The sequence below is a fragment of the Hesperophylax consimilis genome, chromosome 11, assembly GCF_061612785.1.
Source record: "Hesperophylax consimilis isolate HC1 chromosome 11, BYU_Hcon_1.0, whole genome shotgun sequence".
NCBI lineage: Eukaryota > Metazoa > Arthropoda > Insecta > Trichoptera > Limnephilidae > Hesperophylax > Hesperophylax consimilis.
Genome location: NC_142846.1, coordinates 24,212,549 through 24,240,350, shown reverse-complemented (window position 1 = coordinate 24,240,350; position 27,802 = coordinate 24,212,549). Strand labels below are relative to the sequence as shown.

The window sequence follows — 27,802 nt, the reverse complement described above, 5'->3', positions numbered from 1 at the left end:
TAATGCATTTATTTAAAATATTTGGAATTTCCCTTATTCCATAAAAAATGCTGAAATTTGTGTCTTGTGCAATGATCGTTGAACCCGCAGCTCCTAGGTACAAACACGGCGTTTATCGGGATGACCAACCAAGCTATTATCCTCTTTGAAAATAAAGACATGCTAAAAATATAACCTTTTTACTAGTGATACATTTTTTTCTATATAAAGACAGAGAAACATTCTCTGGCTACAAATAACCAGAAAATATTTATGAAAACTCCGCGAAACAGAAAATGTCGGTTGGGATAACGAAGAACTTACTACATAGCAGATGAATTTAATCCACGATACCTGATGATACCCGACGCATTTGTCCATTCAGCTTCTAGCCGGTCTTGTTTTAGATCAATATTTCATTAAATTTATGTGTCAATTATGTATTGACACATAAATAATATTTTTTACAATAATTGTTTTCACTTAGAGCATGGCACAAATCTCTGATGAGTCAGTTAATCGCAGACCTTGTTATTGCTAACTGCTAAAAAATATCATGCACTACTAATGCAGGATTTAACTCAGTGCTCTAAGTTTATTGTTCATTGTTTAAAATATTTAAAAAATCAATACATTAATCAGTGATTAGGTAAGTGGGCACATATATGTTATAAAGGATGAAAAGACTTTCTATTAGGATAATGAAATGGTTTACTGTGCTTTGGTGCAGTCGGTGTTGCAGTAGGATGTATGTAATTGCATGGGGAAGCAATTATAAAACTAATTTGTATCCAATAGTAATAACACAAAAAATATCATTAAAGCTCTTCTTAAAAAGCAAGAGATTTTCAAACCAGTAATTTTTGATATATTTAAGGTCTTACCGGTTGAAAAAGTTTTTAGAAAAAACTTAAAAGATTTTAAAGAATCAGAACTGTCCTCAGCGCGAAGTGTAAGACCTAGAATATTATTCAATATATCTTAAAAGATTTTAAAGAATCAGAACTGTCCTCAGCGCGAAGTGTAAGACCTAGAATATTATTCAATATATCTTAAAAGATTTTAAACAATAAGAAATATCCTCAACGCGAAGTGTATGAACTAGAACATCAGGATATATATTTTTAAAGATTTTAAAGAATCAGAACTGTCCTTAACGCAAAGTGTAAGAACAAGAAAATCAGGGATATATTCTAACAGATTTTAAAGAATCAGAACTGTCCTTAACGCAAAGTGTGAGAACTAGAAAATCAGATAATATATTCTAACAGAGTTTAAAGAATCAGAACTGTCCTTAACGCAAAGTGTAAGAACTAGAAAATCAGATAATATATTCTAACAGATTTTAAAGAATCAGAACTGTCCTTAACGCAAAGTGTGAGAACTAGAAAATCAGATAATATATTCTAACAGAGTTTAAATAATCAGAACTGTCCTTAACGCAAAGTGTAAGAACTAGAAAATCAGATAATATATTCTAACAGATTTTAAAGAATCAGAACTGTCCTTAACGCAAAGTGTAAGAACTAGAAAATCAGGGAATATATTCTAACAGATTTAAAAAAATCAAAACTGTCCTCAACGCGAAGCGTAAGACTTAAAACATCAGGGAATATATATCTTAAATGATTTTTAAGAATCAGAACTGTCATCTGACTATGTAAAACCTGGAACATCTGGGAATGTATACCTGGATAGATGCAACACGACACTTGCAAAACACCATTACGAATACTTAGGTCTAAAGGCCATTTATTTGTTTAACGATTCACCTGTTCTTATAAAATGTGAGAAAAGGAATCCCAATTTAATAAAAAAACTAATGTTATATTTTATTCAAATCCCACAGACTGATTGATATTTTTACTTTTATTATCCAAGATTTATAATATTTTAGATAATTACTTGAAATTTTTTTTGAAAATTTGAAAATCTTGAAATACCTACTATTTTGAAGCAATTATACTGTATAAGTATATATACTTGCAATTATTTGTTTTGGAATAACTTAATGAGTAAAACCTCAAATTGTTATATTTAATTAATGAAGTCAATATAAGCGATTTTTAAATGAAAATCTGAAAAAACGAAATATCAAACAAAGACAGGTCACTTCTAGAACTTGAACTCAGGGCCCTTGCCTTGCCGGGGCACCGCCCTACCAATTGATCTAATGGGACTCTAACTCCGTCGGTCATATTCAACTGTATCATACTTCGAATAAGAACTACCAACAATATCTTTATTTTCTCACAGTACATTTTTATTGGCTGCCAGCTGTATGTATGATCGCAAGATTTTACTCGAACTAAATGCAATCCAGACAGTGTCTTAGATTTTATTTTATTTTATTTAGGAAACAAACAGTCATTTATATATATATATATATATATATATAGCATAAACAGCAATTATTTACAATATTAGACCAATAATGTTCCATTAATTCTAGTCGTTGATTCAATATTTGCACCTATACAATATATTTATAATTGACAGTAATATAAAGAATAAACATTATTAGGAATTACAAAATGTTATAAAAACAATTAAAAACAGTTCGTAGTAATACAGTTTTCGAAGGATTATAATAAAAACAATAAAATAAACTAAGATGATAGGATTATTTCACAAAATAAAAAATTAAGTTATAAGTTTAGTAAGTTGCATTTTATATGTTTTCAAGTTACACTTGAAAATATCTACATCTCGTAAGGCATTGTGAGTTTTAGAAATACGTCCTATTAAAGAGTTTTGCGCATATTTGGCTTTACAGCGTGGTGTTCTAAATAAGTCGTTCGATCTGGTGTTGTGTTCAGGGCAACGAAATGCAATCTTTTCTAGCAGATATGATGAATCAACAAGATTGTTCACGATTTTGTATAAGAATAGGGCATCAGCAATTTTTCTGCGTTTATATAAAGCGGTAGGGTCAAACCGATGATCGCTAAAGCGATATAATAGGTGTTTAATAAATTTGGATTGGATATTTTCAATACGATCAATGTATGTTTGATATTGAAGTATATTGATAAATATGTCATATTTTTATTTAAATGCGCGACATCTGGGTTTAAGTCCTAGATCTGGCTGCATCTTTTTCTGTTTCAAATTTTCGTTTAAGAATCGCTGATATTGTCTTCAATAATTAACATTTATATATTTAAATACTGTACAAGTAAAAAAAACTTTGGTTACATCTTCCGTAAATAGCATTGCTTCAACACGATTCAATTTTATCTACACATCATAGCTTTAAAAAGTGAAAAAATAAGTATTAACTAACGGGAGAGCCAAAGATGTATAAATAAGAACATCAGCGATTGCTCTACTCTAGAAAAAAACAGTCCAAATAATTTTTTTATGTATCACAATTGACCAAAACCGCAGATAGACAAATCATCATATAAAACAAACCACAAATAAACTCCTCCAAACAATAAATATTTTCCTAAACAAGAAACATGTAGGTACTGTTTAAACTAAAAGAAATGAAAACAATATGTTTTGCACCTTCTCAATCTATATAGAAAATATGGAATCATTATTTGGGGAGGAGCGACAAACTAACCTATACTTCATATTTAAATCGCATAGCAAACCATCTTAAAGGCAGTACACTAAACACTAAATATAAAATGATTGACGCAGACCAAATATTCAACATGTTGAACGCACTATACCTATGCCAAATATAGATAAAGATAAAAAAGCACTTGACCAAAAAAACAAACATCATAGACCGGTTAGATCAAGGCTGCCCAACCTTTTTAACAGTTGGGCCTAATTGACGATTTAAAAATCACTGGCGGGCCACTGAATACTGACGGTTCCTATTTTCATGGGGGGGGGGGTTGTTAGAGAATTTCTATAATACATAATTCCCCACAAAAAAAAGGGGGGGTTGTTACGGAACTTCGCTGAGAAAAATTCCGCACACCCAAAAACATCATATGTGATTCCTCACAACAATTTTTCGAATTCCATGGGGGGGGGGGGGGGGGGTGGCTACAAGATTCCATTTCGGACGCAAAAAATATCAAAAACCCGTGTATTTTTGTTTAAAAAGTAAGTTCAAGAGGTTTGATTTTTTCGTCGCTGATTCTCGTTCTGAGTAGCCTAAATAGCGATAAATCGCCTTCGTTGGCAACACTGGTGACCGCGCGCAAGCTGCATTGTTTGTTTTACCGCGAGCCCGCGACACTTTTTCAAATTGGCGGGTTTTTTAAAATGGTTCACGCGGGCCACTTATAATTCGTTCGCGGGCCACAATGTGGCCCGCGGGCCTGGGGTTGGGCAGCCTTGGGTTAGATCAACGTACAAAAAAACATTAAAACTCCGACAGTAAACACAAGCTTTGCGCAAAGACTACCAAAAAAATACACACTTCATTATAAACAACCGTACCTCATAAGACTTAGCGATTTTTTTTTCATTTCGCTTTTATTATTCTAATTTATTTTAATTCATCTCAGTTTAAATTTGTGTTATTTCATGTTATCTTTTTACTGAATTTTATTAAATTGTAAATGGGGCCTCCGCATGGGTAAAGCAACCAATGAGGCCCACAATATCAATAAATGATTCAATACAAGTAACTGTATACGATAAAAAATTAAAAATTAAGAAAAAATAAATAAATACCTTACTCATTAATAAACCTTCTTCACAGTGTCAGCAAGAAAACTTCAAATAAAAGTTGTGTAAATAAGGTTTTTTTGACGGTTAAATAATGATGAAGCCAGTAGAAGTGGATGTGGATGCGATTATGCTAGAAATTGGCTATTTGGGAAAATATCAAATCAAATTATTTTTATGGATGATTTTCCCCATTGTGCTATGTTCAATGCACGATTCTAACTACATTTTTACTGCCGTGGACGTAGATTACAGGTAAATAAATTTATATGATTTTTGAGTGCCAAATCCTCTTTTTTCTGTGGTTTCCTTGAACACTAGACAAACGACAACAAAAGAATGTCCAAAAGATTAATTCATCATTGAGAAATAAATATAACATCCAAATTCCTCTGTTTTCTACTCAACAAATGTACAATCATTATATTTACAATTATTTTCCCGAAGAATTAAAAAAAAACAGAATTAGTATTATTCAAGAAAAAGGTTTAATTGTTTTAAAAAAATGAACACTCGTGACATCTAAAAATGTAAAATAAAATAAATTCTTCGAACCATATTTATATCTGTTTGTTACCACTAGGTATTATTATACGCTATGATATAATTTTTTTACTCCTACACCAAACTCAATTCTCTTCATTAGCGTGGAAATGCTTATTATTTTCTATTTGTTTTTTTTTTAATGTATTATTGTAACAATATTGTAAATTAAATAAAAATAAACACACTAAAAAAGCGCTTGTGAATTTATCGCTGTTTGGTTCAATTTTGGAGTTATTGCAAATTTTGGACTTTCAGATGCAAAATCCCAGAACGCGAAGGAATAAAGACAGAGTTCAGTGCTTCATGGCTGTCCGATGCTATTCCTGAAGGAGAAAAGTGTTCCCGATATGCTTCCAATACTTCCTCGGGTAACCAACGAGAGGAGGCAGAGTATTTTCCAGTATTTTTCTATAAAAACAAGACAATTAGCTGTGCAGAATATGTTTTTCGGGAAGAAAAAACGTTTATAGAAGAGGTAAGATATTTAAAATGTCGTGCATTGAAACATGTTTGTTATTGAAACAGATTTTTCCCAGGTATCCAAATGGACACTTACCATCCGGAATAACTGTAAAAAATTGTTTTGTCAACTCGGACTGTGCATGTATATTTATTTTTTTACATTAACCCGACACAGGAGGCCTTGAAGAAAAAATGTCGCTCAGGGCCTATGTCACCTTTGTAGAGGATCTTTAGGAAAGGAAGGAGAAGAAGTTCTGGTTAAGAAGTCCACTTGGGGTTACCTATGGTAGAGGTGTAAGGTTATCCAATAAATGGTTCCTCATCGTAAATTAGTATAAAATATAATTAATAATAATATATAAATGATAAAAGGAACAAACGGTGATACCTATGGCGTGGAAGAATTAATTGATGTATAATAAAAGAGACTGGTCGACGTGTTCCATGATCCAAATATAAGCACAATTTGGGCCTATTTTTCCATGCAAAACTGTATTTCACAAGGATTACAAAATTGCAATTTCATTTAAGTATAAGAGAGACAGACTGCGTGCAAAATGGTTAAGGACTTAAAGGTGTTAAGTCAGTGGAACATTAGTTTCCATTCAAATTTAAATGGAAAGCACTTCTAGTTTTCTTCTTTAATCTGTGTAGAAGATACAAAAACAGGACACCGCTGTGTGTAAATAATTTGCAGTAACATGGATGAACGAGTTTGGTGACACTTTTGTGCCAGCGATTTCATAATAATGATGGTTCATGGCTCAAGGCCCATCTCTCTTTTTTTCTATTATCCATGATTCGAATGGTATTCATAAGATCTCTGCTGTTTTTATTTGTAGTAATCTTGAGTGATGCGCCTTGCTTGTAAAGCACAAGGCTTTGTTTTACACTGATTTGGTGGTGGCTAGTTGATTATTTTGGTTGCTCTTATAATTTTGGTAATTTCTTGAGGATGAGAACCACACTTCTAACATCTGAGTATATTATTGCAGTTCAATATTGCTCGTGAGAGCTGGAAATTAACCCTTGTGGGAACCATACAAAACGTCGGTGCACTAGTTGCCTTGCCATTTGTTGGAATACTCTCTGATAGATACGGTAGAAGACATGCCATGATAATATCTTGCTTTGCGACTGGAATTCTTGGGATTATTAAGTCTGCATCAGTAAACTATGGCATGTTTCTTACGTTTGAATCCCTGGAACCTGCTCTTGGATCAGGAGTCTATATGTCTACTTTAACTCTCGGTAAGTTACTCTGAAGTATCTCAAAATGTGAATAAAATTAAACGCCGTAAATATCTTGGTCTCTGTGCGTTCTTGATTGGTGAATTATAAGTATAAACTTCCTGATTGAAACACCAATTCTTAACTAAGTCCATCGAAACCCAATAACTAACATCTTTTTTTTATTTCTTAAATATTCCTCAAAAATTTAATTCTTAGTGTCTTAACTGTTTTCAGCTGTAGAGATTGTAATTCCTCAAATAAGGGAAGCAATAAGCGTCCTGATCAACATTTACTATGTGATTGGCCATTTACTGATGGGGTTGGCCGGTTGGGTTTTCCCTTACTGGAGAACTTACCTCCTGGTCATATACTCTCCAGCACTTCTGATATTTACATACTACTGGATAATCAGTGATAGCATAAAGTGGCTTATAACTAAAAGAAGATACAAGAAAGCCATCAACATCCTGACCAAGATTGCTAAAGAAAATAATAAAACCCTTTCTGATAAAGCTTTGGAAACTCTAAAGTTCAATGAAAAAAATAAAGAAAAGTTTGATGTTGGTGCAGTAGATGTAAATGGCAATGAAAAAATGGATATTTCTGCATTGCGCCTCCTTCTGAAATCAAAGATTTTAATTCAAAGATTTTTTAAGATATCAGTAGTGGGGATTGCCACCACATTCTGCTTATTTGGAATGTCAATCAACTCCTCGGCTGTATTGATGTACAGCCGTTATTGGAATTATATTTTGGCAGCTATTGTAGAGATACCGGGGAATATTATGGCCTATTTTAGTCTCAGATACTTTGGTAGAAAAAAAACGATATTTACATCGCTTTTGATTGGTGGACTATCCCTTTGTTCATTTGTGTTCATTCCTGAAGGTAACACTGCATTTAATACGTTTCTTTGAAATTATTTTTTCTCGAGTAAAACTTTTATAATTGATATCGTATCTGCAGATTTACCTTGGCTGACTGTGGTTGCTTACCTCCTAGGAAAATTTTGCGTAACTTGCGCATCCGGATCAGTTGATCTTTACACCGCAGAGTTATTTCCAACTTCTCTAAGGCAGACAATCCTTTCCACATATTTCATGATGGGAACGTTCGGATCCATTTTAGCTACTCAGACACCTCTGCTGGTGAGTTCTACATCTCTATGTTGTATGCGTTATTTGATAATCGTGGAAATCACTACTTCCTATCGATGATTTCAATAAATTATAGCTCATTTTTTGGTTTGCAGAATAAATACAATAACAACCTCGCAACATACATCTTCGCTGGATCCTGCCTCTTTTCAGCAGCTCTGATTCTTAGTTCCCCCGAAACTCTCAACAAAAGACTTCCTGAAACAGTTGAAGATTCAGAAAATATTGACTGAATATTGAAAAACATATAATTTTCGTTTTAATGAAATATTTAAAAAAAAAAAACAATAAACTGAATTATTGAATGTTGTGTTTCCATAATAGTAAAATTGGGAAGCTAATTGGTAGTCAACGCATACCTGTTAATTTTCATAAGTAACTTTTGATAATACTTGCTGTCCAGAACGTCAGTGAAAAACATCATGGCTTAAAAATATATTAATTTATATAGATTAAAAAACGCTGATTCTGAAAACATAAGTTATTTCTGTGAAATGAGTAATAAATGAAAAAATAAAATACTTTTTGTTTTAAAACCACGAGTTTCTAATAATTTTTAGAACCGACCAGTTTCGCTTTACTCAAGCATCTTCAATGTACAAATTATTACTAGACAAGAAGTACAAAGTGTGAGCTTATACATAAAATATTTTTGAGGGAAACATAACAACATGATATCAATATAATAAACACAGAGAAATCATAAAATACATTTACACAATTACAAAAGACATGGAAAAACCCGAAAGATAATTATGTAGACTAATGGATTATAATAATATATATGGAGAAACAAAGCATCAACTGACATGGTGATAAGGAGAACTTGGACATTTTTTAAGGGTTTATTGGAAACAAACCTAATATTGGACTACTTGATATGTCTAATTGATTATTAAGAATATGACTTTGGGACTCAAATTTTTTTATATATAAGCTAACACTTTGTACTTCTTGTCTAGTAATAATTTGTACCCTGAGTAAAGCGAATCCGGTCGGTTGAAAAATTATTAAAAACTCGTGGTTTTAAAACAAAAAGTTTTTTTTATTTTATTAAATATACTAAACCACAAAGTGATTGCTTTCTACAATAATATGAGTAATAAATGACTTCAAAGAATTATAAATAAAATGTGACATTAACATATAAATAACATTGTGATCATAAGTGATTTCTCTCAGATAATTGCACAAATTTTCTAATGTGTTCGATGTCCATTGGCCAGTTGAATTCAAACCTCGGAAGTGCTATTATACACAGTCAATCAATTTTAATGTTGATTTGTTATTCCGTGATCTGCGTTTATTGATCAACCAGTTCGATTTGAGTCATTTAAAATAGAAGAAATATGAATGTGGATAACGCAATATTTATGTGTAAGGAATGGGTGGAATGCCTCAATCGTCTAAGGCGTAAAAAATATTATTTTAATATGTTTATTATTTTATAGACTAATTTTCCATTAACAATAAATACAAAATCACACTAATTGTGAAAGGAGAGAACTTTTGAACTTTTGCAATATACGCGTGAATAGGAATGAAATAAAAGTAAGACAAAAATTCACATAAAGAAGATAATTTCAAAGCAAAACCTGAAAAAGGTATCGGTAAAGTTCAAATATTAAGTCCTTGGAACAATTTGAACAATTTATCCAATTTCAAAGTTAATTTCCAAGTTCTGTGAAAGTCCTATTGAAGTTCTGTTATAATATCAATATGGGCCAGTTGCTTCACAGAACTGAAATAATAACAGAGTATGTATTTAATTATTATTTGTAGTGAATCTGTAACCAATAAAATATTTTTTCAGTGCCCGCAAATAAATTTTTAGCCAAGGCATTTTTGAAGACGATTCAATCATGAAGCCAATGGAGGTGAATGTGGATGCAATTATGCTAGAAGTAGGCCATTTGGGAAAATATCAAATCAAATTATTTTTATGGCTGATTTTCCCCGTTGTGTTATGTTCAATGCACGAATCTAACTATATATTTACTGCCATTGACGTTGTGTACAGGTAAATAATTTTGAATTTAATTCAATTTTGGGGTGAAAGGTTGTTTTAAGATTTGATAGTTGCGGCATAAGGTTCTGCTTTGTGGGTCCAAACTGGAAACAAAATGGGTACACACGGTATGCCGTTTTCTCTTGATAAGGTTTCTATAGTTCCCGTCATCATCGGGGAATTGGAATCGTTGGAATATTTTCTCGCATCCCCACATTATATATTGAAACACGCCTCCACCCCTACTTCAACTACTAATATTGTAAAGTAACATTGATTCACTTAATTAAATTAATTTTCATCAATTTTTATAATTTATTGTCATTCAGTTAAATTTGTAGAATTCCATTTTGATTTTTTAAAAATTTAATTATATTTTATTGCACATCAAAACTTCCTTCCTAATAAATATATTTTTAAAATTAAATATAAATTTTATTGTATATTAAGAAAGATAAATTTTATAATTTGTAAAATTTTCGAAATCCGAGCTTAATAAAACCTTCATAGGATACTTTCTACACCAATTTTTAAAAAAAGTCCTAGTTGGTCCTCAACTTAATCTATATGAACACTTTGTAGAACCCTACAAATTAAAGTATCGTTGGTAAATTAGTTTTAAATTTTTGTCTTATATGTAGTGTTGTTGTACTTTATTTGTTACTTTATGTTACTCTTACGTTTTACTTATATTGCTTCATATTTAGTTTTTTCAATTTATCTAGTTTTCTTTTTTTAATTATTTCTTAATATTTTCTCATTATACTTGTAATCAAAATTTTACAAATGTGTATTTTGTACCTACTTTGCAATGGATTACATCTATATACTGTCATTATCTCCTGTATAATACAGATATTCTCCTATGTACACTGCATTATATATCACTTTTATGTAAAAGCCTATGTAGGCGTATATATATATAAATAAATAAATAGTCTGGCGCCAGTGAAAACACGGCATCCCCAGTTGGGGTATATGATGAGGCTGAAGAAAGCGGGAATGGGAAGGATTTGGGTTAAGAGGAAGTACCTGTTTAGTCACATCTGGCCATGAACACGGCTAAAGCTATTTATGCCGGGTTTTGAACGTGTGAGACCCGATGAACCGATTCGTAATGGAAAGCCTTCCCCTACACCACGGAGGCCGTCATATACCGTACTGAAATATGGTTACGGTTCACATAGAACCTTAAAACTTCCAGGCCTCATGGTATCTAGCACGGTCGATAACTTTGATGTTGATAACTTGTCATCATTCCCGAGCTCGACTGCAAATGACTAACGTGTAAACAACAATTCACTCCGAATAAATTAAGTACATTAGTCGTTTTGAACTGTAGTTTGTCGTTGGAGGTCTGCACTCAATAAAACTGAAAATCTTTTCAAGAAATAATGTCTGATCAATTTCACAAGAAATAAGCAGACATAGACCATCCCTATAAAAGTTTAATCCACTCCACTGCGACTAGTTATAGAAACTCCACTCATTTGCATTGTAGTTCGATTGTTTCGAAAACACCACTGACATTCATATTACGATGATCTCATAAATGATATATTGATTTTCTGAAAGAAGCATGCGTATGAATGTATTATCATTATTTATAGCTCCATAAAATAACAATATATATTGATTTTCTATCAATGATAATGATTGGCGTACATGTCATAGGCTAATAAAAATAACAATGCGTTCAATGGCATTAGTTTGAAAAATTAATGTCATATAAAGGTGTCATATTGCATACTAATGATGTAAATTATATGAAATATCCGTAAGTGTCCATAAAAAACCATAATTGTCATAAATATCAAAAAATATCCATAAAAATCCACATACAGACAAATCCGTATACAAATTTCACTATATTTTGCACATTGAAATTGTACGATTGACGAAAACTGTCCACTGTCAATGGACAAATTTGCAGATATTTTGCCCTAGGGAATTATCCAATTTGATAAAGAATAGTCCGATTTGGCAAAGAATTGTCCAAATTATCTTTTATTTTATTTTATTTATAGAGCGGAGACGGTTAACATATAGCTCCCGTGAGCACCTAGTCCATAGGCCCATTGTGCTATCTCCCATTTTACTTCATTCCTTTAACAGTCACCCGGTCCCTTTTATAAAGTTCACCAGATTATCATTGGATATGTGGCTATGTCTTCTGGTTCCACAATGTGTCTTCCCAGGTATCATCTCACCTCTCCAATCTCCCTTGGTTCCTTGAAGGCCCCACAAGGGAAGAGAGCCTCATCTCTCCTCTTTATTCACCTTTGATTCCGTGAAGGCCCCACAAGGGAAGAGTTCACGGAGGTATCCTCATCTCTCTTTTCCACGCTTCCTTGGTTCCCTAAAAGTCCCACTAGGGAAGAGGGTCTCATCTCTCCTCTCCACTCCTCCTTGGTTTCCAGAAGGCCCCATGGGGGAAGAGTCCGCTTCCCGTTATTTTCCTGAGGGCCCCACGAGCGAAGAGTGCATCATCTCTCATCAAATTAACAAAATGGGTGATATTTTGCATATTAAAATTGAGCGTGCGTTCCAATTTGGCGGCTTTGCGATTAATTTAAACACCACTATTCCCTGGCTTTCAGATGCAGAATTCCAGAATGTGAAGGAAGAAACACAGAGTTCAACACTTCCTGGCTTTCTAATGCTGTTCCTAAAGGAGAAAAATGTTCCCGATATGCGTTTAAAGCGTCCTCGAGTAAACCACTAGAGGGTGAGGAGGGTTGCGCAGATTTGTTTGATAAACGCAAGAAAATAAGCTGCAATGAATATGTTTTCCGGGAAAAAAGAACATTTGTAGAAGAGGTGAGATGATTCAACATTAGTGCATCACTATTTTTAATTAATCAACTTAACTTACGGCAATATTAATACAATATTCAGCGATGAACTTTATAAAATTTATTTCTTCCCAATACATATGATAGTCTACCATTCGACATAACTCAGACATCAGAATCATTAGAACATCAGAAATTACCCGAATAATGAGGAATTTGAGTAATTATTTAAATCCATTTTTAAACTTAATATACAAAATAATTAAAAAATACCGGCATTTTTCGAGTTGGTATACATATTTTAATTTTTTAAAACCCTCCAAAACGACCGCTATCCGAGTGGTAAGATGTAGGGGGCGCATGACGTCATCCGTACTCTGAACGATACACTTACTAGTTAGTAGGGCGTTTTGTATGAAAAAAAATATTCTTCGAAAGGAATTACGGCACATATTTTTATCAATGGTACAACCAACTAAATCCAACCAAATTAAGGATATTTTTTAAATATCAAGATTCCATTATGAGTTTTTGTTTATCCCATCAACACAAAACCCAACACGCTACTATCGAAATACCTATGTATCTGACAGCCTGACACGTCGCAGCAGTACTCACCAACAGGGTTTAACCATTGCCCTTACATACATTTTGAATGAGTAATAAAACAAAAACATACTAATTTAAACAAATTAATAATATTTTTTAATTTATTTTTTATTTTAAACATACTCATTTTTACAAACACTTAATTTTGGGATCTAAGTGATTTTGGTCGCGGTTGCACTAGGCTTGCTCTGCTTTGAATCGCATTGTGTGTTATTAGTCATTAGCTTCAATTTTAGCATTATAATTTAAAAAAAACTTTCTAAAATGCCAAAAGATATTACTAATTATTATTGTATCGGACCGATGTGTAAAATTACAAGCTAGAGCAATTTATCTCCGTTCCAAGAAGTTTTACGAAAAACTGGTACATGCGAACTTTTTGCAATAAGCAATCCGATTTCTAACATATTATTTACTATATAGACATGCTTTAAAATAGTTTGTTTTTTAATGGACACTTATGAAGATCGAATTAACCTAATTTAAGGTAAAACAATCGATAAAAGCAAAAAGACAACCACAAATCATCTCAGAACCTCTGGGTATCTAGCACGATTTATCTATATCTATATTTAGCTACATCAATACAATATTGACGAAATCCGTCATCTATGGTCAGTTAGTGATATTTGTGAGCAAGTTCAGAACATGATTCTTATGAAGCAGTCCGTAGACAAATGCTGCTGATTTTAGCGAGGCCTCCAAAGTATCAGATAAGCTGTCAATATGCACAACTTTTTCTATAATTTCGTTCGTTATGCAAAATAACTGGCTTATTAATGAATGGAGGTGAACTAACTAAGCTCTTATAATTGAAAGAACTCGATCCATAGACTTAATTGATTCGTCTAAGACGCGATCAATTGATTCCGTTCCAACTTTGAGAATAAAAATTTGTGAGTTATGACTAAAGACCCCATAACTAATTAGCTCCCCTTTTAGTGTCATTTCTTTTAGTGCCAATTAAACGCGGACTGCCAATGCATATTAAAGATTTGATTTCAATTTGACATTGTCCATTTATTAGTATTATTTAGTTTTACGTAGCCTTTTGACGTTTATGAATGTGAATTCGTAGACAGATGCGTCAATGTTGTCAGCATATATCGTTTGCTTATTTGCTCTGGAAATCGGTAGTTAACCGATACTGTAAAACACTGTCACTGTGCTAAACCTCCAGATCATGCATAACTACAAAACGCAGAACTGAATGGCAACCTCACCCTTTTATTCGCAAAGTACGCATGTAACACAAAGAGATGTTTAGTTATTACATCGTGCAAACTTAACAAAGAGTACATTTGATGTCAAGTTTAGTTCGATGGATCATGGAGCGTCTATGTATAATAGCTTTTCAATAATTTTTCACGTACGATTTAATAATGCTCCCCTAACATCCGAGTATATTTTTACAGTTCAATATTGCTTGCGAGAGCTGGAAGTTAACCCTCGTGGGTACCATGCAAAATGTCGGTGCAATATTTGCCTATCCATTCATCGGATCTATCTCTGATAGATATGGAAGAAGACATGGATTGATCATTTCTTCCGTTGTGACAGGAACACTTGGGACTATTAAGTCTGCATCAGTAAACTATAGTATGTTTATTATTTTGGAATCCTTGGAGTCTATTCTTGGAACAGGGGTGTATATATCTGCTTTCACTCTTGGTAAGTAATTTTAATAAATTCCAAAACACGTATGTTTTACAACAGTGAATAATTTAGCATCGTAAGAATATCTTGGATCTAAGATTTTGTAGCCGTTGATTCTTTATAATTAATTGGTGAACTTTATAGTCTTTCTAACTTTCTAACCTCAATCTTACACTCGGGAAAATTAATTTGCATCTAGTTGTATATGTTTTATATCATAAAGCTTAATCCTAATTGTATTACTATTTACAGCTATAGAGATTGTAATTCCTTCAATGAGAGAAGCAATAAGTTCCTTGCTATGTTTTTACTATGTGACGGGTCATATAGTCATGGGGTTTGCCGCCTGGGCTCTTCCTTACTGGAGAACCTACATCCTCGCCTTGTACGCTCCAGCCCTTTTGATATTAGCGTATTACTGGATAATCAATGATAGCTTAAAGTGGCTAATAAGCAAGGGAAGATACCAGAAAGCCATCAAAATTCTGATCGAAATTGCTGCAGAAAATAATAAAACCCTTTCTGATAAAGCTTTAGAAAGTCTCAAGTTCAATGAAAAAAATAAAGAAAATTTTGACGTTGATGCATTAGATGGCGATGAACGAACGCAAATTTCTGAATTGCTCCTCTTCCTGAAATCAAAGAAATTAATTCTAAGATTTGTAAGAGTATCAGTAGTGGGGAGCTCTATCATATTCTGCCTAGTAGGAATGTCTATTGACTCCTCGACAGTGTTGATGTACAGCCGTTCCGAGAATTACCTACATCTTGGCATCTGCTGTAGATCTACCTGGTACTATTATCACATATTTTAGTCTCAGGTACTTTGGTAGAAAGAAAACAATAATTACATCGCTTTTGGCTGGCGGACTTTGCCTTTGTTCATTTGTGTTCATTCAAGGTAACTCTGCCTATAATACGTTTGTTTAAAATATTAAATATAATTAATTTAAAATAATTTTACAAAATGATATATTATTTACAGATTTACCTTGGTTGGCCTTAGCTGCTTACCTCACAGGAAAATGTTGTGTGGATTGCGTTTGCGGATCAGTGAATTTGTACACTACAGAACTATTTCCAACTTCTCTGAGGCAGACAATCCTTTCCACATTTTACACGATGTCAACGTTGGGAGCCATTTTGGCTACTCAGACACCTCTGCTGGTAAGATCTTACTTTTTTGTGATGGTGGAAATTTCTTCCTTTCAAAATATTTAAGAGATGATTAATTATTTTTTGGTTTACAGAGTGATTATAATAAATACCTACCAACATACATCTTCGCTGGGTGCTGCCTTTTTTCAGCAGCCTTGATTCTTAACTCCCCTGAAACTCTCAACAAAAGGCTTCCTGAAACAGTTCAAGATTCTGAAAATGTGGTCTGAATATTGAACAAAATAAGATTTTCCAAATACTGTAACACGAAATACTCTATACTTTAATATCATTCAATAATGAGCCTTAGAAATTAAAATCTTAAACGCTAGTAGTTTATACATTTTTAGATTTTAATTTTTACTAAGAAACGCATATTTACAACTACGGAGAATCTTTTACCATTCAATTTTTCGAATTTATGTATTTTTTAATAAATTATTATAAGCAATAATAAGTCGCCTGTAATATTAATACAAATTGAAAATATATCCCCGAGTAAAAATAAATGCCGACGACGGGAATTAAACCCGCGCCTTCTGATTTTTTCACCTATAAAATAAGCAGTAATTGTTGATTGAAGTACTAGTACATATTCAATTATTTGGCGGGTTGGAAATAAGCCGACGTGGCTCAGTGGTTCAGAGCGTCTGACCGGACACCAGAAGGCGCGGGTTCAATTCCCATCGGCGGCATTTATTTTTTCTCGGGGAGATATTTTCAATTTGTATTAATATTACTCTAATTTGTTAATATTCTTATGTAATAAATTGTTTCCATTTCTCTAAATTGTTTTTTTTTGTTGCAACCTACCCTTGGCCACACATTTATAAGACTTCCCAAATCATTTGTTTTTTGCGAGATACGTAATGCTAAACCTTGTCATGCATCCGAATACTGCTCTAATCTTTTTGAATGATTACAAATTGGTTTGTAACCTAGATAGTGTCTCTGATAAACATATATGATTTGTATTTAAATGGGATACCTATTGACATGTCTATTGGATACCTATTTTCTAAATATCGAACGACGGACTGTTGCGGAGAATTTGAACAATTCATCAAATTTCAACGTTCATTTTCGGGTTCTGTTATTATACTCGTACCATTATCAGCTAGTGTTTTGACAGAACTGATATTATAATAGAACCTTAAAAATCTTTCACAGAACTTAACAAACAAACTAAATTAACTTTGAAATTTGAACAATTGTTCATTTTCTCCGAAATAAACCGTCCTTAATGAATATTCAATTATTATCCGAAAAAATATTCTTTAACATTTTAAAGGTTATACTTATCAACGTTGAAAGAACATCATTGAAGGAATATCATTGAAGCAATATCATTGAAGCAATATCGTTGAAGCAATATCATTGAAGCAAATCATTGAAGGAATATCATTGAAGCAATATCGTTGAAGAAATATCATTGAAGCAATATCATTGAAGCAATATCATTGAGGAAGGATATCTGTTCGCGCAATATAGGGGATTGTTAGGTATGCATCCACAGGCTTAATGGACAAGTGTAATGTCAATACAAAATCCTGCAAATTTCCTACCTACCCTTTTACCCATCCCAAAATGTCACCATAATAAAATGATTGTTGCGACACACGTAAAATCGGACAAGTGGTGTCAGTTGCTCATCAGAGTTCGTAGTGATAATTAATATCAGACAGGGCGATTATATATTTGTGAAGTGAAATCATCCAAAACTCCTGGAGACGTGTGATAATCATCAACGGGTGAGTCCATCTTTCCTGCATTCCAATCTTGTGCTCCAAAAGCCCAGATTTATACCTTTTTGACTATTGCACTGTCCATCGGGTTTGTCGGATGCATAAATCGTCACATAACCTAGCATTCGGTGTAGTTTGGGACTGGTCCTTTGGGCGTGTGGCATAGGGCTTTGCTCTGCACCACCTTTAAAAATATAGTGGAGTCGCAGCTTCGCGACACCAATATCTTTTATTTTCTGTGTCTTGTTCTGTGGCAGGTTTCGGTTAGATATATTAGTATTATCTATTTCTTTAATATAATATTGCGTTGGTGGGTATAACTTTAAAAAGGTTAAAGAAAAATTGATTTTTTTAAATTTATTAATTTATAGTGACGAAATATTGTTCCATTATACAATAAACATAAAAATAAATTTAAAATAATGTATTTTGGAAATGGAACAGTACATGTCTTAGATATAAATAAAAATGTAAAGGAACGCTTGTTCGAAATCCTAAATCTCCGAGAGTTTTTCAATGATTGCTTTCAAATGCACAACGTGATTATTTAGAAAGGCGTTTGTTATTTTATAACATAATATAAAAATCACGTGTCACTGTGTTCGTATACGCTAATCTCCTAAACCGCCCAACCTATGTCAGTAAAGTTTTGTGAATAGTTGGTTCCAGCTTAAAACATAGGATAGTTTTCTACTCGATAGGTGGCGCTGTTTTCGAGATGTAAAATTAAAAAATAATTTTTTGAACTAATTTCTATTTTTTTTCAGCTTTACCATCCAAAAATACATACAACCACAAATTTTAACTTCTCTACACCCCCCCATCTCAATATTTGTTTGATGATATTTTAAGGATTTTTTATAAGAAAAAAGGGTGGTAATTTATTTTTAAGTTGTATAAGCTTTATCTATTCATATTGGCATAGTACGAATTGTAAAAAAATAGGCTTCAAAAAATCGTACTAAATTAAATTTTAATTCATTACTATAATTTAAAACAACAATATTGACTAGACTTTAGAATCAAACCTTATTTATAACATTTGATTTTTATCCATTATCAATTTGAGAATTTTCATTTTATTTATTACACTTGAATACGAGATAATGAAATAAAAAATGTTTTTTCTACGGAACGTATTCGTACGGTAATCTATCACACTGAGAAAGACATATACTTCAAGGCAGTTTTAAAACTATAGAACGGTACCGTTCACATTTTTACTTATTTTCTATCGTGCTGAACAATAATCACAATCTGCTGAAAATATCGATATCAAATGAAACGTCAAAACAATACCTACGATGCGTGTGACTGCATAAAATATCCGACAACAGATAAAAGGTGGTCTACATAAAATTAAGTCTATATAAAATGCGGTCTACATAGAAGGCAGTCTGTGGCAGGACAACGTTTGCCCGGCCCCACTAGTATTATATAGATTGTTGAGAATTGGCGTGGGGCGCCAGTGTTGAGAATCACGTAGGGCGCTAGTATTACGAACGGGGCACCAGTGTTATGGGCCGCGTGCGGATCCAGTGCCGGCTTTGGCAGCGTTAGTGAGTAGAATCATGGGACTCTAATTATTTTAGCTTAGGTTTGGGTCGGCAAGAATACCTTTACACGTGGAACATTCAACAATCTAGACTCCACTTCCCTCGTCAAATGGAACTTCTATGGGAATGAGTGTATTTACAGTCAACAGGTACATAGAATAACACAAAATAGGGACAGAGTATACATCCTAAATTATTTCCTGGCTGATTGAATTGAACAATCTCTTAAATATGATTTAAGATTTTCACGGCCAAAAGTATTTTTGTTATTTGTTTTTGGGGTATTATGCCGTGTTGCGCTAACTCCTTCTTTAGCCAACGTTTCGGACAGCATTGCAGTGTCCATCATCAGGGCAGATGTCTTATTTGAGGTTGTGTTAAAATGTGAGCTTAAGTATGAGGTTGTGATACCGTGTTGCCAGCTCCAACCCTCTGAGCTAACATTCACGTGTCATTTTTTATTTAAAGTGGTTTTCTTCGTTTAGCTCTGGTGTATCCGTCAATTACCGGATACCAAGAACTATTAAGCTTAGCTCCATCGTCTCTATTAATGTTTACGGGATTTTTATGAATTTCAATGGCCTCCGTAATCAGCCGTGCTCTATAAGTTTTCGGTCTCCCCAGGATTTCAGGAACAAATCCAAAGTAATGCCCGGTGTCAATCAAATGCTCGGCAATTGCCGATTTGTCAGGGTGGCCGAGTTTACAAGCTCTGAAGTGTTCTGAAATTCTTTTGGAGATAGTCCGCTCTGTCTGGCCTACATAGACCTTTTCACATCCGGAACAGCTGAGTTTATACACTCCATCTGTTTCCAGAGGAAACTTAGTCTTTGCAGACCTCAGTAAGTCCTGTATCTTTGTTGTTGTTCCAAAGACAGTCTTGATATTTTCCTTTCTCAAAAGCCTGGCAATTTTGTCTGTCACATTGTGCACATAAGGCAGGAAGGCACAGCCTTTCGACTCTTGTTCAACTCTGTCTTCGTTTGGTGCAGATTTGGCTCTTATGATTTGCCTTGTCTGACTTGCTGGGTAGCCGTTACGCTCCAGTGCATCGGTCAGCTTCGTAAGTTCCGCTCCGATTTTATGTTCTTCGCATATTCTGGTCGCTCGGGTCACCAATGTATGGATAAGTCCTCTCTTCTGCGCTGGGTGGTGGTGCGAATCAGCGTGTAAGTACCGATTTGTATGGGTTGGTTTCCTATATACAGTATGTCCTAGGCTACCATCGTGTTTCCGCATCACCTCCACATCTAGAAAGGGCAGGATTTTATCTTCGTTTTCCAGTTCCATTGTGAATTTAATTTTGCTGTGGAGAGAATTAAGATGGTCCAGGAATTCGTTTAGTTTCTCCGTTCCATGAGGCCAAATGGCGAAGACATCGTCGACGTAGCGCCACCATACTTTAAGGACAGCCGAAGCTGTGTCGAGTGCCACTTCTTCAAACTTCTCCATAAAAAAGTTGGCTAGTACTGGCGATAACGGACTGCCCATCGCAACTCCCTCCAATTGCTCAAATAGTTCACCCTAAAACGCAAAGTATCCCGTTTTGAGGCAGTGTTCAAAAAGTTTGCAAATGTCTTCCTCATATATCTCCCTGAGCATTGTCATAGAGTCTTCTAGAGGCACATTTGTGAAAAGTGACACGACGTCAAAGCTGACCAGAATATCTCCTTCCTCAGTCTTAACTTTCTTGAGCTTACTTATCAGATCTGTTGAATCCTTAATCCACAATTCAGTTTTACCAGTTTGCATCTGCAGTAATCTTGAGAGGTATTGGGAAAATTTATATGTAGGAGCGCCAATAGCGCTGACAATCGGTCTCATTGGGATTTCCTTTTTATGTATTTTTGGGAGACCATACAGGGCAGGAGTTCTAGAGGCTTTTACAAAAAGCTTAGACCAATCCTCTTTCCTGATGCTAGAAGCTTTCACTAGTTCCCTTGTCTTTATGTCAATCTTGTTGGTGGGGTTGTTTTTAATCTTCTTATAGGTGCCTGAATCGCACAAGAGGTCTTCCATCTTCTTTGTGTAGTCTGCCGTATTAATCACGAAAGTGGCATTTCCTTTATCGGCTGGCAGAACCAAGATTTCCTCATTGGCGCGTAATTATTTTAGGGCCGTAAACTCTCCTTTCGTGATATTGGGGCGGGGTATTTCAGCCCTTTTCAAAATATGGCAAGTCTCTTGCCGGATGTCCTCTGCTTGCACCTCTGACATTTTGTGTACTTTCATCATTGTATGTAGTGCAGTCTCTACACCACATACGATGGATTCCACAGGTATCTTTTTGGGGGCCACTGCAAAATTCATCCCCTTTGCCAGTACAGAAGTTGCGTCTGGGCTCAACGCAAGGGTCGAAATGTTGATGACAACTTTATTTTGATCGAGTTGTTTTCGATCACCTTTTTTGTCTCGGTTGAGCCTTTCAAACTTTTGTTTCTGTCTCGCATCTGTTGACTGCTTAGATCTTACTGCTTGTTGGTAAGTCATGTTGTCAACTTTTCTCCAGTCTTCTTCGGTAAGGGTTGCACTTAGGTGCAGATGTAGAGCGAAAAGGTCCCGAGATACTCCATCCAGCTCGCCTCGCACATTGTGGATCCTCTCCCTTAATAGTGCAGCCTCCGCTCTTTGGAATACTCTATCTGCTTTCCGGGATGTGATGTGTCTTTTTATTTGGATGTGTACTGGTACAATCGATTCTTCTTTACACCTCTTGAGAAAAGCAAGGCTGCCCAAAAATACATAAAAAGGAAATCCCAATGAGACCGATTGTCAGCGCTATTGGCGCTCCTACATATAAATTTTCCCAATACCTCTCAAGATTACTGCAGATGCAAACTGGTAAAACTGAATCGTGGATTAAGGATTCAACAGATCTGATAAGTAAGCTCAAGAAAGTTAAGACTGAGGAAGGAGATATTCTGGTCAGCTTTGACGTCGTGTCACTTTTCACAAATGTGCCTCTAGAAGACTCTATGACAATGCTCAGGGAGATATATGAGGAAGACATTTGCAAACTTTTTGAACACTGCCTCAAAACGGGATACTTTGCGTTTCAGGGTGAACTATTTGAGCAATTGGAGGGAGTTGCGATGGGCAGTCCGTTATCGCCAGTACTAGCCAACTTTTTTATGGAGAAGTTTGAAGAAGTGGCACTCGACACAGCTTCGGCTGTCCCTAAAGTATGGTGGCGCTACGTCGACGATGTCTTCGCCATTTGGCCTCATGGAACGGAGAAACTAAACGAATTCCTGGACCATCTTAATTCTCTCCACAGCAAAATTAAATTCACAATGGAACTGGAAAACGAAGATAAAATCCTGCCCTTTCTAGATGTGGAGGTGATGCGGAAACACGATGGTAAACTAGGACATACTGTATATAGGAAACCAACCCATACGAATCGGTACTTACACGCTGATTCGCACCACCACCCAGCGCAGAAGAGAGGACTTATCCATACATTGGTGACCCGAGCGACCAGAATATGCGAAGAACATAAAATCGGAGCGGAACTTACGAAGCTGACCGATGCACTGGAGCGTAACGGCTACCCAGCAAGTCAGACAAGGCAAATCATAAGAGCCAAATCTGCACCAAACGAAGACAGAGTTGAACAAGAGTCGAAAGGCTGTGCCTTCCTGCCTTATGTGCACAATGTGACAGACAAAATTGCCAGGCTTTTGAGAAAGGAAAATATCAAGACTGTCTTTGGAACAACAACAAAGATACAGGACTTACTGAGGTCTGCAAAGACTAAGTTTCCTCTGGAAACAGATGGAGTGTATAAACTCAGCTGTTCCGGATGTGAAAAGGTCTATGTAGGCCAGACAGAGCGGACTATCTCCAAAAGAATTTCAGAACACTTCAGAGCTTGTAAACTCGGCCACCCTGACAAATCGGCAATTGCCGAGCATTTGATTGACACCGGGCATTACTTTGGATTTGTTCCTGAAATCCTGGGGAGACCGAAAACTTATAGAGCACGGCTGATTACGGAGGCCATTGAAATTCATAAAAATCCCGTAAACATTAATAGAGACGATGGAGCTAAGCTTAATAGTTCTTGGTATCCGGTAATTGACGGATACACCAGAGCTAAACGAAGAAAACCACTTTAAATAAAAAATGATACGTTAATGTTAGCTCAGAGGGTTGGAGCTGGCAACACGGTATCACAACCTCATACTTAAGCTCACATTTTAACACAACCTCAAATAAGACATCTGCCCTGATGATGGACACTGCAATGCTGTCTGAAACGTTGGCTAAAGAAGGAGTTAGCGCAACACGGCATAATACCCCAAAAACAAATAACCAAAAAAAGAACAATCTCTTTCTCATATTTGCTCTGTCTGGCAGACGTGTTTAACAGACATTAAAAGAAGGCAAATAATGAGGCAAAGGTTTGGTATACGCTTACATGAGTTGTCCCGGGGGATGCAGGAGTTGCGAGGCCAGCAAGGTGTTACTCACAGTCATTGTGGAGTGGTAACCAAGGTTGTGATCGTCTACACGCGCAAAACGGGCGCGTGCTAGACTTTGGTAATACTGCGGGAACGGGGTCTGGCGCTCAGCGTCCGAGACCGGTTTCGTAGTGACCAACCCGCACGTATTGTTGAGACCAAGGCTAGAGTTGGAATGGCGGTCGCCGCTGGTCACAAAACCGTTGGGGTTTTGGCGTTGATGCGCAGTAGAATCTGCACGTCGCTCTGTACTGCCAGGTTAGTTTCGCGGGGTTTTTAAAATGCGTTTGAGAGATCTGCTTCGTGACAAGATGTCACCTGTAACAGGTAAAAATATGATTTTATTTAAACCGTGCTATCTGCTAAACGTAAAACATAAAAACACACGCTATTGTTTCTCTATCTGCACAGACAGACTGAGCCACATCGACGCGTGGTGGGGTACAGCTAGTTAAACATAAATTTACGAAGCGAAGACAAAAGTAGGATATATCGTATATATAAATTAAAATTAATGTTCTTATCAAAGCCTAATTAAGGTTTTGGAGGGGTTCATGAATTAAAAAATATTACGTTAATAATCATGAACCTTTTCTTTTCAATTTTAATTTAAGTCTTTTTCAAAATTTGAATTATTATACACGGTGATTTTTCCGAGGTCAGCGCTAGTAATAATACGCTTATGCGCAATATTGAGAATTATGGTCCGAAAAGATTATTCGTTTGATACTTAAAATCATATCCAACCTACAGCGTAAATTTTAATTAATCATTGATATCGCGGTTATCATTCTGAAAATGTTTTCTAATTGGTCGATTAATTGTTTTATACATGATGTTTATTGCTTGGTGCATAATATATGAGTTCTTAATAAAGAAGAAATACCCACACGGGGAAAAATTAACATCGCTGATTTATTAAAAATCTCTTCAAATTATTCGTGATCCGGCTAAAACCAGGATATCAGGTAGTTTTCTGATAAGGTTTTAGTCAATTACTTAAATATCGGAACACGCCTTCATGCATCTGCATTTGCCTTGATAATATATAATGACGAAATGCGAACATATTGTGATTTTTATGAACACATGTTCCGACATCGTGAAAACACATTCCTCTTTTCCTAAAATTTTACGGAACCTATCAATTCATTCGTTAAGGGCCTGTAATCCCGTTTTCCTCATTTTTCTCCGTGTTTTCGAACAATTAATCAAAATGAACATTATATCATTTCTAATTACAAAGGATAAATACATTAATCACGAAAACAGACATACCAGAACTTGATAGTGACGATTAAATCATATTTGGTTTTTAATTGTTTTTACTGTTCAACAATTGACACAATTGGGCAGATGCATCCAACGTCAAGAATAAGACAAACCTTCAAACATGAATACGGGCACCCATGCTAAAACACTAAACTTAGCGATACACAATTTAACTTACGGCAGAGGTGTTGGTTATCTAATAAGTGGTTCGCAGGTCTGCGGTACCCAAACCCATATCCCAAATAGAAAATATAATTAATGATCAGAAAAAAAATGTAAGCATGGCCTCCGTTGTCGAGAGGTAAAGCTCTCGACTAGCAATCCAGAGGTCGCGGGTTCGAATACCGGTGTGCGCAAGTAAATATTATTTTATTAAATTATCATTTCACAAATTACTCAATTCAAATGATAATTGTGGCACTTTCCAGAGTGAAAGATTCTCTCAGTATCGCCCTGGTATAAGACCACCGTTCAGAATTGAAACGTTGCTTGAAATGGCTTAGGCCCCTGTTTGGTGACCAGATCTGAATAGCCTCTTCCAAGTCTCCTTCCCATCCCCAATACCTTCAGCCTCACAAAACACCCCAATCGGAGATATCATAGTCTCACTGGCTCTAGAAGGTTGGGAGGAGTTGGGACTCTAGTGCGGTTTCACACATAAAAAAAGGAAAAATAATATTTTTTTAACATCAACTCAAAAAAACACTGTTAACATTTTTTACTACAAATAAGCACAGGAATCATTTGTCCGTTTTTTTCAGACACATCCTGTATTGAAACAAATATAAGTATAGACATATTAATATAGATGTAACAAAATAATTAGCAATGAGAATTATTCTATCCACGTGTAACCTTTGCACGATTAGATAAAATTAGTTTTAAAATATTACAGTTGATCGCTCAGAAACTTTGCTTTGAATCCTTATTTTGCTGGTGGCATACCAAAGACGACGCTCGTCCATGTACTGGACGTAACGGGAAATGATATTACACACGTAGATAAGTAGCGGATGTCCCTTGATTTTTATTTCCGGTTTTTGCTATTTTCCAGAAAAAATAATTTTAATCTATCTGGAAGATAGGTACTCTAGCTATGTCCTTCCTCAAGCATGATTTATTTTATATTAATATATACACAGAAATAAAGAAAAACAGGACAGTTACCATTATAAAAACAACAATAATTATTATCATTTACAAAAAAAATCTACAAATTAGTTCAAAATACTTTTTAAGAATTTTTTTTATAAGATTTCGTATTCTTTATAAACATATAATTACTTTATTAAGTCATTGATCACATCTACGTAATGCGTTTTCTACCTATAAAATCTTTGAATGTAAAATAAAAAGTAATATATAATGCACAACTTAGGCCGTAAGCTATTCAACGATTTACCCGATAGAATAAAAAGTGAAAAAAACTATTTAAAATTTAAAAAACAACTGACATTACTTTTTTTTGCAGAAAACCTACACAATGATCGATGATTTTCAGATATACACTGTTGTAATTAATGTATGTATTGTTATTTTTTTTACTTTTGCCCTTTTAATACTTAGATACTGTATTTTTGTTGTAATAACGATGCCTACTATTTATGACCACCTTAACTATTAAAATGATGTATTTAATTAGTTTATAGACTAGCTCCCTAATTAGACACGAGATTTCTCTACTAACTGGGTAATTTAAATATTCAATGAAAAATCATGTTTAATAAAAATTATCATCTAAAAAAAAAAACTTATAACTATATTGTACCGAAAAAATTTTTTGTCAATTTTTTTTAGGTTGACTCTGGAACTACACTTAATCTACCTATTTTGAAAGAGGTTAGTTTATATATGCCCAATAATTATACTCATGGGAGATCATATGCACTTTTTTATGGTAGGGCTTCTGCTTATCAAAACGCGCCAATCAACAGAGCGACTCAAATGCTTAACCATTCTGTATTGACCATCGACATCTTCAACGTCACTTACATACAGTTTACCAACTATCTTTTGACACATGTCACAAAAAGTAAAACTGCCCCCATGACCTTTTTATACATATATGTACCTCAAATTTGTTATCTTCACCGTAAAGTATTGGTGTTTTATAGACAGCATAAACAAATAAATATTCAATATTATTGGAAAAACTATTGAAGGTTATAAGCCCATCAATGTTATATAAATGTTAGAAGAAGAAGATAATACTAATAAATCTAAAGAAAACATAAAACAAAACAAGACATAGAAAAAATAAAATAATAACGGTCGCAAAAATAGTTGAATTTGAAAAATAAGAACTACAAAAATTATTTAAAAAATCAGGTCCCAATGGTGGAGTGGTTAAAGTCGTTGTCCCAGTAAGACATATCCTGGATTAGATTCCCAGATGCGACTATTACCTTTTTATTTTTCTTTGTTTGTTCTGATTTGTGTTTAGTTCTTTTACTACTTCTTCTTCAATGATAAAATAAGTAAAAAAATAAAAAAAAACCTAATTTACAAATATCAGTGGTAAG

General features: G+C 34.6%; 2 protein-coding genes across 2 annotated transcripts; both read left to right on the top strand.

The window, feature by feature from the left end:
• Positions 1-4,825: 4,825 nt before the first annotated feature.
• On the top strand, positions 4,826-8,248 carry LOC149419938 (solute carrier family 22 member 3-like). The gene is made up of 5 exons (XM_089637570.1): positions 4,826-4,872; positions 5,419-5,563; positions 6,621-6,876; positions 7,093-7,433; positions 8,111-8,248. Exons 1-5 carry the CDS (start codon positions 4,826-4,828, stop codon positions 8,246-8,248), a joined length of 927 nt encoding a protein of 308 aa, XP_089493696.1.
• A 3,959-nt stretch (positions 8,249-12,207) lies between these two features.
• Positions 12,208-16,540, top strand: LOC149419937 (organic cation transporter protein-like). Its single transcript, XM_089637569.1, has 6 exons — positions 12,208-12,221; positions 12,624-12,843; positions 14,843-15,098; positions 15,336-15,830; positions 16,069-16,250; positions 16,334-16,540. Exons 1-6 carry the CDS (start codon positions 12,208-12,210, stop codon positions 16,469-16,471), a joined length of 1,305 nt encoding a protein of 434 aa, XP_089493695.1. The 3' UTR covers positions 16,472-16,540.
• Positions 16,541-27,802: the final 11,262 nt, after the last annotated feature.